This window comes from Podarcis bocagei (genome assembly GCF_964188305.1).
Source record: "Podarcis bocagei genome assembly, chromosome: 18".
In the NCBI taxonomy this organism is placed as follows: domain Eukaryota; kingdom Metazoa; phylum Chordata; class Lepidosauria; order Squamata; family Lacertidae; genus Podarcis; species Podarcis bocagei.
In genome coordinates, this window is record NC_138144.1 from 2,290,649 (window position 1) to 2,309,305 (window position 18,657).

General features: G+C 47.0%; 1 protein-coding gene across 2 annotated transcripts in view; it reads left to right on the top strand.

Annotated features, from left to right (window-relative positions):
* Positions 1-737: 737 nt before the first annotated feature.
* Positions 738-18,657, top strand: part of CRLF1 (cytokine receptor like factor 1) — a 30,035-nt gene continuing 12,115 nt past the window's right edge. Inside the window, exons 1-3 of one of the 2 annotated variants that reach the window (XM_081177947.1) lie at positions 738-1,247; positions 15,249-15,530; positions 17,612-17,741. In XM_081177947.1, the coding sequence (XP_081034073.1) occupies positions 1,178-1,247; positions 15,249-15,530; positions 17,612-17,741 (482 nt within the window). In that variant the 5' untranslated portion in view covers positions 738-1,177. The remainder of the gene's footprint in view (positions 1,248-15,248; positions 15,531-17,611; positions 17,742-18,657) is intronic. The other variant, XM_081177946.1, reaches the window with a different exon arrangement.

Here is an 18,657-nt window from a genome sequence, read left to right on the forward strand (position 1 = left end):
GAAAAAACGACCCATTTTCACCCTGAGATATTCTTTTCCTTTACCTTTCAATTTTGGGGGTGCTTGTTGATGGACGGGTCCCTGAAGTTAGCTATATCGATGCAGAATAAGGGGTTTGGCGGAAAAGAGGAAGGCCAAACCACTTTGCAAGCTTTTAAAGTCACACAGAACTCTTCGGCAACGCCTGCGGCGGAGCCCTGCGCAACCCTGAAGCCTGCACAGTTGAGTGAGCCCCATGAAAAGAAAAAAAGAAAAATCAAGCTTTAGACATACCAAAAAAAACACACGCGCGCGCACGTTTTCGCCCTGCGCTGGAAAGCTTCTTCGAACTGCATTGGCACGCGAATAAACCCAGGTGTCCGGTTCTCCTGTCTTGCTGAGGTCAGAGGGGGTTTCAGTGGGTTGCAAGACTGGACTGCGCCCCCCCTCCAGTATTACTCACCTCAGCCACTGCGCGGAGAACACAACGGGGGTGTTTGCGCACGAGAGAGAGAAAGACCTTTTTTTCCCTTTCGAGATTTCTCCCCCAGCTCCCCAAGAAAGAAATGATTTTCCTTACAAAAGAAAGCAGTTTTCAATAGATGAGCCAAAAGGATTAGGGCGGGGCGGGGGGGGGAGTTGAGTAGGTATTTATTGCCCTGAGTCAGAAATGATCTTTTCAGCTTGCTGATTGAGCAACAAGCCAGGATTAAAAAAAAAAAAGGAGAGGTGGTTTTTTTGCGGGAGGAGAAAAAGGGGTTTAGGGTGGGGAGATTTGGAGAGAGAGACGCCCCTCTTTGCAAAAAGATGGGACGCGCCTCCAGGAGGGTCTCTCTCGCCTTGCAGGTCCGTTTCAGAAAAGGACTTGCTAATTTCAACTTCATTGACTCTCCCCGCCACCCAAAAAAATAATAAAAAGCCCAGAGGGGCGGGGATAGGCGGGGTGTAAAAAGCGCATTAAGGAACTTGTCAAGTTGAACTGTTCAGACTTGCTTAGGAAATCTCTTGTTTGTCGCTCCTTAATTTTCTCCTCTTTTTTTGGAGGAAAAAAGCTTTGGGGGCAGGGAAAAAAAACCCTTATCTATCTAGCTGCGCTTTTTTTTTTTTTTTTTAAGAAGCAACTCTCAGGGAAGAATAAGAGAAGGGACTGCGTTTTCTTCCTCCCCATTTCATTATATATATATAGGTGTTTTTTTAAATGTTCTGCATCATGAGCAAAGTATTTGTTCTGTGCCTGTGGATTCTCCTCCGAGTGGATTCCCTGATGTGTGAGTACAGCCCTGCGGAATCTCTCCTGCGTAATTTCTAATCTATCTATCTATTCGTTTATTTTATTCCTGGTGGGCAGATGGGCGCCTGGCGCAGCCGGAATTGCAATAGATGGGGGAATTAAGAAGTTGGGCGCCCGGAGGCGACGGTGATGGGCGCGTTTGTTTCCTTTTCTTTGCGGAGCGGGGGCACAGGAAACCGTGGCTATTTAAATACTTTTTAAAAAGCAGCCTCTTCAACTTAAGAAACAAACAGATGCCCAAAGGTCTTCTTTGGGAATGTGTGTCCTTATTTTTATTTAAGAGGGGCACTGCGTAGTTCAGCTTGGGAAGGTGAAAAAGGCTAATGCCAGCCCTTGTAATACCTGTTTTTAACAAGAAAATTGATTATTATTTTTGGTCGTGGGGGGCTGGAGGGATGAATCTAAGCCGTGCCAGGCAAAAAGTCCCATAAATAAGAGATTGGAAGGGAAAGCGCCACCGGGAGTTTCGAAGCGCAGTGATTTTCTCTCTGCGTGAGAGAGAAAGCGCAATTTTTAAAGATCTTCTCCCTGTCTCTCCTTTAAAACGCCTAGGGATTAATTCCTTCCCCACCCCGGCTCCGAATCTCCCTCCCTCTCTCCTCCTTCTTCTTCCTCCTCCTCCTCCTCCTTCACTCCCTCTCTCAAAAATTATAAACCACCTTTCAGGGTAACTGCGCGTGGCAAACTTAGGCGTGCGTTTTTGAGGTTGGGTGGGCATTGATTTAGGAAAAAAGGGGGGTGTTTCAATGTGGGGAGGGGGGGTCTGCCAAATCCAGGGCCACCTTCCCCATCTCTTCCGCAAACCCCCTCAATGCTTGAATTTGATCTTCACCTCCAAAGACTTCACATCTCCGCTGTTCCAACAGAGTTTGCTTTCTGGCTTGGTTTGTTTATTTTTTTATTTACCAGCTCGGAATCCTCTCTCCCCACGCTGCCCACCCCCTTCCCAAAAAAACGCATTAAAAAATAAATAAACCTAAGCATGCCAGTGGTTAGAAAAACCGGTAGGGAGAGGGGCATATTGAAAGACACCCCCCCTCTCCTTTGCGTCTTTGTCCTCGTCAGGAAATTCACTTGTGTTAAGAGGAAAGGAAAGTGAGGTCTTCCTTAATTTTGCTGTGCAGGCTGTGGGTGGCCAAGACAGGCCAAGGGTTTTGTGTGCTTGTGTTTTGTGTGTGTGTTTGTGTACACACACACACACACGAATTGTTTTATTTATTATTTTTAACCCTTGGGAGAGGAGGTGAAGGGAGAAAGGATAGCACCAAAAATTGTGTGTGTGTGTGTCAAAGCCAGACAACAAAGGGAGTGGAGTTAAGCCGTCCCTCTTTTTAAACCAGGTGAAGAAAACTCTCTGTTTTTCACACACCAGAAAGTGTCAGGATAGGGACCCGCAAGCTGGTGCCCCAAACCTCAGAATCAAACCTGTTGCATGTTCCGAATAATGACCTCAGTCCTCATGTATTGGAGATAAATTTCTCTCCCTGATTATTTTTGGGTTGGGGGAAAGAGTATCTAAAAACCTGAAACCCAACCCAGCCTCGTTACAACCCAGAAATAGCAAATGTTCTTCTTTTTTCCTTAAACCTGCTGTTTTGAAGCAATCGCCTTCCGCTTTGCGATTCATTTTCTCTCTCCCCTTTTCCGGTAAGAATAAAATTCCTTCGTGCAACCTTCCTATATATAGTTTCTGCCAGTCACAAAACCCCTGCAAAAGGCACGTCCGTCCCAGGACCTGTTCTTTATTCCTGTATATGCGTGTTTAAAAAATCCATATAACAGTACCCCCAAAAAACAATATTTTTTCTGGGAGGGGGGCAGGAACTTGGAATGAAAAGTGGAAAATTGGCATCAACTTTTGAGGCCGGATCAAAATGGTTAATCAGTCCTAATTTTACTGCAGTCCGTCAGAAGAGAACAATTCCCTCTCCAAAACCCAGAACTTCCCAAAGCGATAATGACTAATGCACATTAAATCCTGGGCCAATCCTACCCTGCAATTTACCGTACACCCTCCAGAAGCCTTAGAGTATAAGAGTAAAAATCTACGCACCCGCCAAAGAATTCAAAGCCCCATAGAATCCCATAGGACTGAGATCTCTTGCTTTCTGTATCTCTCATATAATCCCCCAGACAGATCTCTGCTGCTTCGCTCTGGATTTATCGTTCTTATACCTGAAACACTTTTATTTTCAGCGTTGCGTTCTTATAGAGAGACCTTTCGTCAAACCTCGCAGATCCCTGGGGCCAAACTTTGTAGCAAAAAATGTCCTGTTTAAAAATATATACTCTGCACCTCGTAATAATAATAATAGCAATCCACACATCTCAACTTTCTGTAGGGCATTTCCGCCGGAGAGGGGGCAATTCTTTGCTTCCAGAATAATAATATAATTTTCTGGTAATGTGAGAGAATCAGTCTTCTTACTGCATAGCGGAGGATGCGAGATAATCCGCTGGATCCCCTAGGTTCAAAGTAGTGGAGAATCTCTATCCGCTCTTTGCTGTCCATGAAACATATATATTTATTGTTTGTTTGGGAGGGTCATTGGCGTACATACACAGTGATTTACAGTAGTATATATATTTATTTTTCCCTAAGAGAAGGCCGGGTCTCTTCCCTGCGTTGATTGGAGTTTATGATCCCCGGGAAACAATAGAGGAAAATGGAAGTTTGGGAATGAAAATGAAGAATGCCTGTGTAAACCTTGCAAAGTTGGAAATGGCGAGATATTCCTACACGCCAAAAACAAGGGCAAATCTCTCCCGTATCCTCACACACACACAAAACCACCCTGCTCCTTTGTCTTAAGAACAATGAGAAATCTTGATCAAAGTAAATTCTCAACAGCGAATTCTTCTTTTTAATCCCAATAATTAATGTTAGGAAGTCGTGAGGGTGGCCTACTCTCATCCTCCAACTGTGGCCCGTTGCCAAATCACTCGGGTCTTTGCCAGAAATCTCTCCAAACAGGGGGTGGGGGGAAATTGCTTTAAAAGCCTTAAAAGCTTTATTTTAATTCTTTCTCCCACTGTTTTTTTTAAAAAAAGGCCTTAGTTGGCTGGATGGCCCTATTAAATTTCTGCAAGGAGGACTTTCCCGGCCGTCGAAATTTGGTGTTTCGGTCCTCCGAACTTTCTCCAGCTCGCAGAAAAGGAGAAAGTGGATTTTACACACACACACACACCCCAGACCCTTGAGGGTTGTAAACGCAAAATTTAGCTTTCGTTCTTGGAACGGATCTCGTCCGCCCCGCTCCAAAAAGACAGGAGGTGATTCTCTTTGGTAAGCACAGAAATGCTCCACTCCTGATACAGGAAGTTTAGATTTCCTCTTCAGGGTGAGAGGTTTGTCCAAGGAGTTTGGTGGGGTTTTAACCACACACACACCCCAGGGAAAAAAGGGTGCGATGGGCCAGCGCAGGCCAATAAAAACTCCTTGTTGCTGGTGGGACAGTCGCAACACAAAAACACACAGCTGAGAAGCTTGTTTGGGGGGAAAACACAGTTTTTGCACATGTACAAAGCGGGGGTCTGGAATGAAACCGAACACCGGGACAGAGCTACACCTGTGTCCGTCCGCAGCTGGGCCCTCTCTGGGGGATTTCGGCGAAAAGGCTCCCTTCCTTGACCCCCTCTGGGTGGCTCGGGGGGAGAGCACCTGCTTGGCATGTAGAAGGCCTGAGGTTCGATCTCTGGCGACTTCAGGTCGGGCCGGGAAAGGCCTCCGTTCGAAAGCGTTTATTCTCTTGAGGACTGGAGACTTGGTTCACTTTGAAGGAAGGGCAAGAGGGTGGACACCTGCTTGGCATGTAGAAGGCACCAGGTTCGATCTCTGGCGACTTCAGGTCGGGCCGGGAAAAGGCCTCTGTTTGAAAGTATTTATTCCCTTGAGGACTGGAGACTTGGTTTGTTTTGAAGGAAGGGCAAGTGGGAGGACACCTGCTTGGCATGCAGAAGACACCAGGTTGGATTTCTGGCGACTTCAGGTCGGGCCGGGAAAAGGCCTCCGTTCGAAAGCGTTTATTCCCTTGAGGACTGGAGACTTGGTTTGTTTCAAAGGAAGAGCAAGGGGGCGGACACCTGCTTGGAATGCAGAAGGCTCTGGGTTCAGTCTCCAGGTCTTTTTTGCATGATGCTACCAGCCACTGCAGGCAATACTAAGCTGCAGGTGTGTCTTGGTATAAGCAGTGCCTATGTTCCCAGTAGTGATGTATGGAAGTGAGAGCTGGACCATCAAGAAGAATGGATGCTTTTGAATTCTGGTGCTGGAGGAGACTCTGGAGAGTCCCATGGACTGCAAGAAGATCAAACCTCTCCATTCTGAAGGAAATCAGCCCTGAGTGCTCACTGGAAGGACAGATCCTGAAGCTGAGGCTCCAAGACTTTGGCCACCTCAGGAGAAGAGAAGACTCCCTGGAAAAGACCCTGATGTTGGGAAAGATGGAGGGCGCAAGGAGAAGGGGACGACAGAGGACGAGATGGTGGGACAGTGTTCTTGAAGCTACCAGCATGAGTCTGACCAAACTGCGGGAGGCAGTGGAAGACAGGAGGGCCTGGCGTGCTCTGGTCCAGGGGGTCACAAAGAGGCGGACACGACTAAACAACAACAACAATGTTCCTGTTTATCCAGAACCACGAGGGCTAGAAACCTTATTTTTAAGGCCTTGAAGCAGGTGGAGGAAGGCCTGTTTTGCATGCAGAAGACGCCTGTCGTCTCCAGATTCTTAGCTGAAAGAGCTGGAAAAGACAGGGCCTTTTTTGTGGTGGCTCCTCATGTGTGGAATGTATCCAGGATGTATTTTGTGGGGGCTTTTATTGTAATTTTAGTTGGTGAGATCTGTGGATGAAGGGCGGTATACAAGTAATATTAACCCCTATGGGAAATCAATAATTTATGGCTTCCAGAAAGCTGAAATAACGACAGACTAAGAAACAGATTTAAACTTGCATCAAATTTAATCAATCAATCAATTAATAATAATAATAACCCCTATGGAAAATCAACAATTTATGTCTTCTTGAAAGTTGAAATAACAACAGACTAAGAAACACATTAAAAAGTGCATCAGGTATAATAATAATAATAATAATAATAATAATAATAATAATAATAATAATGTGTTTTCTTCAGGCCAGGACAATAAAATTACCACCTTGACAAAGCAAGAAGGTTGATATAACAAGAGGCTAGCAAACAATGGAAATGTTTCAAGTGAGGTGTCGAAAAACAGCACAGAGATGAAGCCTGTTATCATGAGGCAGGGAGTTGCACAGGTTAATTTGGCTCCCAAATTGCAAAATGCAGAACGTCTTGTAAGCTCTCTCTCTCCGAGGCCATAACCTCGTTGTCTTCGGCCGGCCTTCCCCCTCCTGACTTCAATTAGCGAGACGTCCAAACGAGCTTCCGTCGGGATTAGGTTTCTGCGACGCTGCCGTTTTGCCAGGGAAATGGAGACGTCGAACGTTAGGGGAAACCCCCCTCCAAATAGTGACCCCTTGCCCCCTTAAATCCCACATTCTAGGAATTGACTGCCGAACACCTGGAAATCCTCTGACTTAACCGAGATCACGAAGGCCGGATTAACTCCCCGGTCGAGTCGGACATGGCAGACCTTGTCTGGCTGTCGTGCGATCCCTGGGGTCAGATCCGCGGAACTGCAATTTGGGAACGGACACTTTTCTCGTGTTTCTCAAGAGCCAAGTCTCGGAAGGAGACCTTATTCCATTTTATTTCTTTTCCAAAAAAAATATTAATTTTTCCAAATTTATAACAAACATAACAACAACAAAACATTACAATATAAAAAACAAACAAACATTTATCCTAACTATTAAAACCCCAATTTTGTTATCATTGTTAGATGACTACCTCAAATCCCCCTAGCTAACTAAGCCGCTTCTGGCAAACCAGAGCAGCGCACGGAAACGCCGATTAACTTCCGCCGGAGCGGTACCTATTTATCTACTTGCACTGGTGTGCTTTATAACTGCTAGGTTGGCAGGAGCAGGGACAGAGCAACGGGAGCTCACTCCGTCGCGGGGATTCAAACCGCCGGCCTTCTGATCGGCAAGTCCTAGGCTCTGTGGTTTAACCCACAGCGGTTAGGGTTAGTCAAGTCAGTCAAATCAGCTAAACTGGGTTCCGCGCAGTCGCAAAAACAAACAAACCGAAAATGCCTCCGAAATGAAAACGCAAAATGAATAGCAAAACCCAAAGAGCCAAATACAGTGGTACCTTGGTTCTCAAACGTAATCCGTTCCAGAAGTCCGTTTGACTTCCAAAACGTTCGGAAACTGAGGCACAGCTTCTGATTGGCGCAGGCGCCCCGGAAACAATAGCTGACAGCCGCATTGGATGTTCGGCTTCTGAAAAACAGTCGAAAACCGGAACACTCACTTCCGGATTTTTGGCGTTTGGTAACCAAGGCGTTTGAGAACCAAGGCACCACTGTACTTTGCAGGTGCGCGTCTAGGTGATGCATGAGATTTTAAATCAAGAAGTGCGTCAGATCAATACTTAAAATGCACGCTTAAAAAACGCAAGTAGTCCATTCATTCTCTTGGCTAGCACAATAAAATTACTTGGATTGGACTGGCAAACCGGCTGCGATCTGTCTTCCTTCCTTCTATCCGCCAAGCTCATAGATAATAAAATAAGAATATTTCCCCCGAAACATGTATTTGTTGGTTCAGAATCTGGCTGCTTTCCCCCTTCTAAAGGACTAGTCCGGCGCAATAAAAGCCGAAATCATAAAAGGGATGTCCGTCATGTTTTATAGAACTATAAACGTCCCGGGATTAGCGGACGTTTCCGTTCAAATAAACGCAGGGTTAAATATATGTGGCGAGGAAAGCTTTTGGAACTTGGAAGATTTTATAGATGCGTATAGTTTTAAGCCCATCAATGTTTTAAACCACTGGTTTTGGGGGATCTCATTTTGGTCTGTAAGCCGCCTTGAATCCCAGCAGGAAAATAGGCAGGAATAATAATAATAATAATAATAATAATAATAATAATAATAATATTCTCTGCTGTTGCCTCTGTTGCAGCTTCCGAGAGATTTTTGTTTGAAAAATGACATTAAACACTCCCCGTTTCCTGTTCTTAACACTTGCAATTTTTTAACGTTGTGAATTCTCGGTCCTTCAACCCAGCCCAGTTATACTCGGAGTTAGGGTTGCCATATTTCAGGAAGTTAAAATCCAGACACAAAAGTTATTGACCATTTTTTATGTGGGTGGGTGTGTCAAAGTTCTTGAGCTTACCCCCTCAAAAAAAAAAACCCCAGTTTTTGAGCAATTTTAAATGGCTGCCGAAAATTTCACATGTCGCAACTTTCGGTTGCCGAATCCCCGGAAATTCTGGGCGTACGGCGGCCCTACTCAGAGTAGACCCATTGAAAGGAACAGGCTTACTGTAAGTTAGCCCTCTCTGCTTATTTTAGGGGGCCTAGCCCAGGAGGAGGGAACTGAGGGCCAACATTCCCTTCTCGGCGGTTTTCGGGGGCCGCGTGTTATTGGTGGGCGGGGCCAGAGGTGAAAGTGGGAGGAGCAAGATATGTTAATTTGCTCGCGCATCCCTTTCTGTCCGGAAAAGCAAGAAGAAAATAAATCTAGAAAGCTTCCAAATTATTCGATTTTTATTTAGCAGCTTGACCTCACTCCTAAAGGTGCGGTCCGTTGTCTCCCGACGGATGCCAATATTTTTATTATATTATATCATTGGCAGTATTACTGTTAGGATTATTAAGGCTGGGGTGGCACTGTTGGTAGCGCATGAAACGTCTCATCTAAGGGTTGTGGGTTCGAGATTCTATGTTGGGCACAAGATTCCTAAATCGCAAGGGGTTGGACTAAGTTCCGGCCAACTCTGCGATTCTGCGATTCCAAAACTGCCCTTCTTTTGTCCTCAACTGCCTTCTAAGCGATCTCACGCCGATGCGCAACTGAAGACACTTTGAAAACAGCTAATAACACAAAAGCAGATATTGCATTTACAGTGGCACCTTGGTTCTCAGACTTAATCCGTTCCGGAAGTCTGTTCCAAAACCAAAGCGTTCCAAAACCGAGGCGCGCTGGTTTCCCATAGAAAGCAATGCAAAACGGATTAATCCGTTCCAGACTTTTAAAAACAAGCCCTGAGACAGCAGTTGAACATGGATTTTACTAAGGAGACCATGGATCCATAAAATGCTGCAGCCGCACGATCCATCCATCAGTAGCCGGACTGTGTTCCGCACAGTCGCAAAAGCAAAACGGAAAAGCCGCAGAAACGAAAACGCAAAATAAATAGCAAAAACAGACAGACCTCAGCGATATTCTCAGCTCGGAAGCGTAACACTCAAAACGGAGCAGGTTCGGCTTCCGAAAAAGGTTCGCAAACCAGAACGCTTACTTCCGGGTTTGCAGTGTTTGGGTTCCAAGTTGTCCGAGTAGCAAGGCGTTTGAGAACCAAGGCACCACTGTAAAACCAAATGGATGCCCTTGCAAATAGACACTCGTGGTAAAAAGACCCAATTCTCCAAACTGGGAAATCCCACTGGGACAAAAATGGCTAGATATTGTGGATTGCAGGGGCCAGAACAGGGGCAGCCACACTAATAATAATAATAATAATAATAATAATAATAATAATAATAATAATAATAATAATAAATATCCTGCCTTTTCTCCAGGTCAGGGCTCAATCTGCAGCTTGCAGATAAAATACAAAAACATGGATAAAACAGAAAAAGCTGCTTTATCCTTATTGGGAATGTGGACAGGGCCTTATCAGGCAACTTTGGAACTTTGCAACTTTGGAACTCTCTGCTTAGGAATGCCAGACTGGTTCTTTCCTTGCTGTCCTTTTGCCGGCCGATGAAGACTTTCTTCTTCCAACCGACCGCTTTTAAGGAAAGAAAAACGTGGCAATGTTTTTACTGCCACCGTTATCTGCATTTTGAACAGATTTTTTTTTGCGATATTGCTCGGATTCCGTTATCGTTTGATTACTTGCCAGCGACGATCTCACACATGTTTTTAGCTTTTTGCGTTTTGTCTGTGCCATGTTGCTTTGTGCAAGCGGACTTTGGCTCCTGGGTCTGAGGGGAAAGGCGGGATAGTAGTAGTAGTAATAATAATAATAATAATAATAATAATAATAATAATAATAATAGGAGGGATAGAGGAGAGAAAGTTTGCAATTTCAATCGCTGCAATTCTAGTCTCCTCCAGCTGTTTTGAAAAGTACCAATAATGAGAGAGAGAGAGAGAGAGAGAGAGAGAGAGAGAGAGAGAGGTGTGCCGTAAAACCCAGCCATTCGAAAAAAGAAAAAGCGAATAAATGTCTCCGACACCTTGGAAATCTGGTTTCACTTCCCGGCATAACTTAACACCTGATCAGTAGGAGAAAATAAATAAAAATAGAGGGAGAAAGTGATAAAATCCTTCACAGGTATAGTGGGACTGAAACTCCCCATAATCTCTCCAGCGCAGCTCCAAGATTTTCCCCTCCCAGTGTGAAAATTTCACACCTTTCCCTTTTAAAACACATGTTTTGGGGGGGGGGTTCTTGCATCTGGGGGAAGGAAGGCTATGGGAGGAAAACAGCAGGCGTCCTCCGGACCACTGGGGGGTTTTTGCTAGAATTTAGAACGACGGATGGAAAATTGGGGGTCCCCTGCAGAGGGGCTCTCCATCTCCGCCAGCCTCGAAATCCCTCCGGAAAACAGATCCTGGAAATATTTTGGCCTGCGTCGCAGATTTGTGTAGACTCCTCCACTGTTTTCCTGCCCCATCCCTCCCCTTCCTCGTCGGGGATGGACGGACCTGACATCCTTTGGTAATTGCTGTGTTTTGGGGACGTCCTGTACTCTGTTGTTGTTGTTTAGTCGTTTAGTCATGACCGCCTCTTTGTGACCCCCTGGACCAGAGCACGCCAGGCCCTCCTGTCTTCCACTGCCTCCTGCAGTTTAGTCAAACTCATGCTGGCAGCTTTGAGAACACTGTCCCACCATCTCACCCTCCATCGCCCCCTTCTCCTTGTGCCCTCCATCTTTCCCAACATCAGGGTCTTTACCAGGGAGTCTTCTCTTCTCATGCGGTGGCCAAAGTCTTGGAGCCTCAGCTTCACGATCTGTCCTTCCAGTGAGCACTCAGGGCTGATTTCCTTCCGAATGGAGAGGTTGGATCTTCTTGCAGTCCATGGGACTCTCAAGAGTCTCCTCCAGCACCAGAATTCAAAAGCATCTATTCTTTGCCGATCAGCCTTCTTTATGGTCCAGCTCTCACTTCCTGGCTAGGCTTCCCATATTTTGAATACGGCAAAAAAGAGGACCCAATGGCCAAGTTTTAACTGTGGATCGCTATGACGACTCTCATTTTACCCATGAAAAAGAGGACGCATCTGGGGGGGGGGGACTGGCAACCCCATGAGGACTGGAATCTTGCTTTGTTTTTAAGGGAAGAATCGCCGCTCTGCATGGGCTGCGTATGTGGAAAGCCCCGGGTTCCAAACCCGCCGTCCCCAGACAGGGTTGGCTAGAGGCTGCTCACTGCCTGAAACCCTCACGGGTCTGCTGCCAGCCTGTGTGGACAATACTAACCTGGATGGAAGAATCGGAACAACTAAGAAGGAGGCTTTCCCCCTCTGCTGCTACGGACACTAAGCAGAATTCGTCTTGGCTCTCCGCAGACGGTACCAATTACCTCAATATTTGGTTGCCCTTTCGCTGAGTGGGTCCAGATGTTGCGGGCCGTATTCCCACCAAAGGATCAATTAGCCTTGCAAAGGATCAGGGCATGGGGTTTTTTTGTGGGAGGGGGAGAGAAGAATCAGCGCTTTCCCTCCAGATGTTGTCGGACTCCGAGCGGCGGTGGAAGCTGGCATCCCGCAAGAGCGAAAGAAACCTCTGTATGTTTACATCCTGGCGTTTCCTCCGAAGGAGTTTGAGGTGGGCTGTGTGTTGCTCTCCCCCCCCATTTAACCCCCAACAACAACGCTGCGAGGTAGGTTGGGCTGGGAGGCAGTGACCAGCCGCCGAAGCCACCCACATGAACTGGATTCGAACTCGTGTCTCTCCCAGGTCCTAGTCTGAGACGCCAACCCCTTGCACCCTCCAGATGTTGATGGCTACAACTTGCACCCCACACTTGCGGGGTGATAGCTCAGGAACATCGTGAGGGTCAAAGGTTCCCCACTTAATCTGGGGGGGGCATCTTCAGTTGAAGTGTCCCTATGTGTCCCTATCGAATCTACAATTCGGTGATACTATGATCTCATTTTTGAGCTTCCAGCTATTAAGATTGCCGGAGGAAATATCAACAACCTCAGATATGCAGATGACACAACTTGTGATGGCAGAAAGTGAGGAGGAATTAAAGAACCTCTTAATGAGGGTGAAAGAGGAGAGCGCAAAATATGGTCTGAAGCTCAGCATCAAAAGAACGAAGATCATGGCCACTGGACCCATCACCTCCTGGCAAACAGAAGGGGAAGAAATGGAGGCAGTGAGAGATTTTACTTTCTTGGGCTCCATGATCACTGCAGATGGTGACAGCAGCCACAAAATTAAAAGATGCCTGCTTCTTGGGAGAAAAGCAATGACAAACCTAGACAGCATCTTAAAAAGCAGAGACATCACCTTGCTAACAAAGGTCCATATAGTTAAAGCTATGGTTTTCCCAGGAGTGATGTATGGAAGTGAGAGCTGGACCATAAAGAAGGCTGATCGGCAAAGAATAGATGCTTTTGAATTCTGGTGCTGGAGGAGACTCTTGAGAGTCCCATGGACTGCAAGAAGATCAAACCTCTCCATTCTTCAGGAAACCAGCCCTGAGTGCTCACTGGAAGGACAGATCCTGAAGCTGAGGCTCCAAGACTTTGGCCACCTCAGAAGAAGAGAAGACTCCCTGGAAAAGACCCTGATGTTGGGAAAGCACGTTTAAAGAAGGCTGGGAAAAGCTGATTGAATATATGGGTGAAAATTGTGTTCATTGAGCATTAAGATAAACTCAGCAGTGTAAATAAGTTTTGATGGATGTAACAATGGATTACTGAATGGTTTCATTCATGTAAAATATGCGGCGATGGATGATATGCAGATGAAGAAGGGAAGCCATTGATTTAAGGTTGTTTAAGTAAATATTTTGAAATGTAAATTATAAAATCATATATATATATGTGTGTGTGTGTGTGTGTGTGTGAGAGAGAGAGAGAGAGAGAGAGAGAGAGAGAGAGAGAGAGAGCGGAGAACTTACTTTCAAGGTATGGTTTGGAATATTTATTTGATTTGATTTGATTTTATAATGAAATGATTTTAGAATGTTGTATTATTTTATTGTTAGCCGCCCTGAGCCCGACTTCGGCTGGGTAGGGTGGGATATAAATAAAATTTATTCTTATTCTTATTATTATTACTGCTAATATTTGTTTATTTATTCTTATTAATCCAAACCATACATTTAAAGTGCATATAATAAACGTAATAAAAGAGGAGTAGTATTAATTCATTTATTCAGTAGAGCACGAGACTCTTCATCTCAGGGGTCATGGGTTCGAATCCCAAGTTGGGTAAAAGATTCCTGCATTTCTGGGGGGTTGGGCTAGATGACCGTAAGGGTCCCTTTTAGCTCCAAAATAACTCACCCTTCGCCAGCAGGTCCCTAGGTGGGTTGCAAGATTTTAAAATTTCAATCCCAGCAGTGGTTTTTTTTTTAATTGTTTGCAGCCAATGGCCATGGAAAGACCATATAAGCACAAATCGCCGAGCTACGGAATGGAAAGCTTTGCATGCACTGAACCAAGACAAATTTACAATGTCCAGAATTTCAAAAAACATCCCTTCTGGTCAGCCTAATCCTGGGGTTTGGCACTTGTATTCCCCAAAAAGGTTGCCCCGATCTTTCTTGCACCTAGTGCAAATATAACCGATGCGTTTGTCGACATCTACCAGAGCGGCAGATGTTAAAAAAACATCTGGTTTGACCTTCCAAAATCCAGAATTAAAGAACAAATTGCAGTCGCAGGAATAGGACGTCTCCTGAGCTTTCGGTCAAGAGATCTTGTCTTTGTAAACCGCTCCGAGGTTCTCGTTTCGTTCTGGCAACCCGGCGAGGAACAAATCTCATGAAAGAGATACGTACGGTAGAATAGCGATGGAAACAATCTGCAAAGCGAGGGACGCCCCGTACGTCCGAGAATGTCCTGGGATATGGCTTGGGAGCCGAGCAATAATAATAATTTATTATTTATACCCTGCCCATCTGGCTGGGTTTCCCCAGCCACTCTGGGCGCCTCACAGCAGAATATTAAAAACACGATAAAAGATCAAACATTAAAAGCTTCCCTGAACAGCGCTGCTTTGAGATGTCTTCTAAAAGTCAGATAGTTGTTTATTTCCTTGACATCCGATGGGAGGGCGCTTCATAGGGCAGGCGCCACCACCGAGAAGGCCCTCTGTCTGGTTCCCTGTAACCTCGCTTCTCACAGGGAGGGAACTGCCAGAAGGCCCTCGGGAGATGGACCCAGGTGTATGGGCTGGACGATGGGGATGGAGACGCTCCTTCAAGAATACTGGGCCATTTACGACTTTCAAGGTCAGCACCAACACTTTGAATTGTGCTCGGAAACATCCTGGGAGCCAATGTAGGTCTTTCAGGACCAGTGTTATGTGGTCTTGGCGGCCGCTTTCAGTCCCCAGTCTGGCTGCCGCATTCTGGATTAGTTGTAGTTTCCGGGTCACCTTCAAAGGTAGCCCCACGGAGAGCGCATGGCAGTAGTCCAAGCGGGAGATAACCAGAGCATGCACCACTCTGGCCAGACAGTCCGCGGGCAGGGAGGGTCTCATCCTGTGTACCAGATGGAGCTGCCCTGGACACAGAATTGACCTGTGCTTCTATGGATAGCTGTGGGTCCAAAATGACCCCCAGGCTGCGCACCTAGTCCTGATCTTCCTTTCCCAATTTTCTCTCTCTCTGCTCCTTTCCCTTGCAGACCCAGCCGTTATCCTCCCCCAAGACCCGACTCTCCGTATCGGCTCCTCGCTCACGGCCAACTGTTCGGTTGCTGCCGACTCGAGCCTGCGAGCCGAAGACCTTTACTGGACTCTGAACGGCCGGCGGCTCCCGGCGCAGACATACAAAGTCCTCAGTGCCAACACCCTGGGCGTCACAATCTCTAACCTGAACGGATCGCAGCAGCAGTCGGGGGACAACCTAGTCTGCCACAGCAAGGAAGGCGGAGGCATTTTGGCCGGATCCTGTCTCTATGTAGGATGTACGTCTGAAAAAAAAAATCTCCCCTCTCCTGCAATGAAATTTTGCAGCATAGCCAGCCAGCCGGCCTTGCCCATTCCTAGGCAACTCCATTCCGTTTCACCGTCCGGTGGGATCTTCAATGGCCAAGTCTGTGACCCTCTGCTTGCAAATGGGGTGGGGGTTTTGGGGACCCCTAACCTTTCCTTGTGTTTCTGCAAAATTTGGGACGCAGGTGGCGCTGTGGGTTAAACCAAAAGGTCGGCGGTTCGAATCCCCGCAACGACGGGGTGAGCTCCCGTTGCTCGGTCCCCGCTCCTGCCCACCTAGCAGTTCAAAAGCATGTCAAAGTGCAAGTAGATAAATAGGTACCTCTCCGGCGGGAAGGTAAACGGCGTTTCCGTGCGCTGCTCTGGTTCGCCAGAAGCGGCTCAGTCATGCTGGCCACATGACCCGGAAGCTGTACGCCGGCTCCTTCGGCCAATAAAGCGAGATGAGCACCGCAACCCCAGAGTCGGCCACGACTGGACCTAATGGTCAGGGGTCCCTTTACCTTTCCCTTGATCTAGACACTAGACTTCTGTGGATGCAACCTAGAATAGCATTCGCCTTTTTTGCTGCTGCATCACACTGTGGGCTCACGTTCCGCTTGTGGTCCACTAAGACCCCCAGATCGTTTCCCCATGTACTGCTAGTTCCCCATGTCCGTCCCCTCATCTTTATATTTGTGTTCTTCCTGCCTAATTGCAGAACCTGACGTTTGTCCCTGTTGAAATTCATTTTGTTCTCCAGTCTCCATTTTGAATCCCGAATCTGCCTTCTGCCTCGTTTTGATCACACAACCACCTCCAGATTCAACTTCTCCCATTGCCAGACCCATCAGCCCCCTTTTCCCACGCTAACACGCCCTGGCCGTTTCTTCCCAGGCCTTTGGGTAATAAAAATGCTTTCTGGTCTCCGGAGTTTCGTAGCAAGGCCTGCCATCGTTAGCCAACAAGGGCTCTTTCCCCGGGAAAAAGCGAAGGGGGAAACTATTTTGGCAAATTGCAGTTGTCCAAATCAATATTCGTAAGATTTTTATCGCAAGCTATTTTTAAGATCCTCCTCTCAGAAAGATGGGAACCTCCGGCTGGGAAAAACGGAAAGATTTTGCTCCTACATCCACCCTGCCGCAGCGACACACAAACGCCCCGGTCCAAATTGTTGCTACCCAGAGGACATGGTTTAAACATTGCACTGGTGCCAAGCATGAGAAGAGTTTCTGTTTTCCCCCAAAAAATGGGCTGCTCTTTTTCAAGAGCTGTGCATGTTTGTTTCCCAGTTAACATCACATTCTGATGACTTGCATCTCCCTGGTCCTGAATGGGGTGACTGTGCCCCCAAAGGACCAGGTGTGCAGCCTGGGGGTCATTTTGGACTCACAGCTGTCCATGGAGGCGCAGGTCAGTTCTGTGTCCAGGGCAGCTCCATCTGGTACGCAGGATGAGACCCTCCCTGCCCGCGGACTGTCAGGCCAGAGTGGTGCATGCTCTGGTTATCTCCCGCTTGGACTACTGCCATGCTCTCTACATGGGGCTGCCTTGGAAGGTGACCCGGAAACTGCAACTAATCCAGAATGCGGCAGATACACTGGGAACTGGGAGCGGCCGCCGAGACCATGGTCCTGAAAGACCTACATTGGTTCCCAGGATGTTTCTGAGCACAATTCAAAGTGTTGGTGCTGACCTTGAAAGGCCTAAACAGCCCAGTATACCTGAAGGAGCGTCTCCACCCCCGTCGTCCAGCCCGGACACTTGAGGTCCAGCTCCGAGGGCCTTCTGGCTGTTCCCTCCCTGCGAGAAGTGAGGTTACAGGGAACCAGACAGGGCCTTCTCAGTGGTGGCCCCCGCCCTGTGGAACGCCCTCCCAGCAGATGTCAAGGAAATAATACCTGACTTTTAGAAGACATCTGAAGGCAGCCCTGTTTAGGGAAGTGTTTGATGTTTCATTGTGATTTTAATATTCTATCGGGAGCCGTCCAGAGTGGCTGGGGGAACACAGCCAGATGGGTGGGGTATAAATACATCATCATCATCACCATTATTCTATATTTTCATCCTCTAGTGCCGCCAGAGAAACCGACGAACATCTCCTGCTGGTCCAAAAATCTAAAGGACCTCACCTGCAGGTGGACGCCTGGGACAGAGGGAGAGACTTACCTTCACACCAATTACACCCTGAAGTACAAATTGAGGTAAGGTCCTGAGAGGAGGCAGCGGCATGGCCTGGCAAAGGATTGGAAGGTCTCTTTAAGCCTGACAGGGTGCAGATTCCTCCCAGGTGAGACAAAATCCAGGTATAGTTAGATAAATGGTCCAGTATATCTGAAGGAGCGTCTCCACCCCCATCGTTCTACCCGGACACTGAGGTCCAGCTCTGAGGGCCTTCTGGCGGTTCCCTCACTGCGAGAAGCCAAGTTACAGGGAACCAGGCAGAAGGCCTTCTCGGTGGTGGCGCCCTCTCTGTGGAACACCCGCCCACCAGATGTCAAAGAGAACAACAACTACCAGGCTTTCAGAAGACTTCTGAAGGCAGCCCTGTTTCGGGAAGCTTTTAATGTTTGATGTATTATAGTATTTTAATATTCTTTTGGAAGCCGCCCAGAGTGGCTGGGGAAGCCCAGCCAGATGCGCGGGGTATAAATAATAAATTATTATTATTATTATTATTATTATTATTATTATTATTATTATTATTATTATTCAAGTCGCTCTATCCGTGTCGGTTGGCCAGGATGCTAAATGCAGCCTTCGGGTTCAGAGGCAGTCTATCTCTGAAGTATCTGAGCTTTCTTATTTCCTCTTCCCTCCCAAACCATGTTCCTTTCATGCTGTGTCCATTGCAGGTATTCATATTTTGAAGCGACTGGATGCATATAAAAATGGATGTGATGCTAAATGCAGCCTCTGGGTTCAGAGGCAGTCTGTCTCTGAAGTGCCCGAGCTTATTTCCTCTTTTTCATGTTGTAAAGTTAAAGGGACCCCTGACCATTAGGTCCAGTCGCGGCCGACTCTGGGGTTGCGGGGTTCATCTCGCTTTATTGGCCGAGGGAGCCGGCGTACAGCTTCCGGGTCATGTGGCCACAGGACTAAGCCGCTTCTGGCGAACCA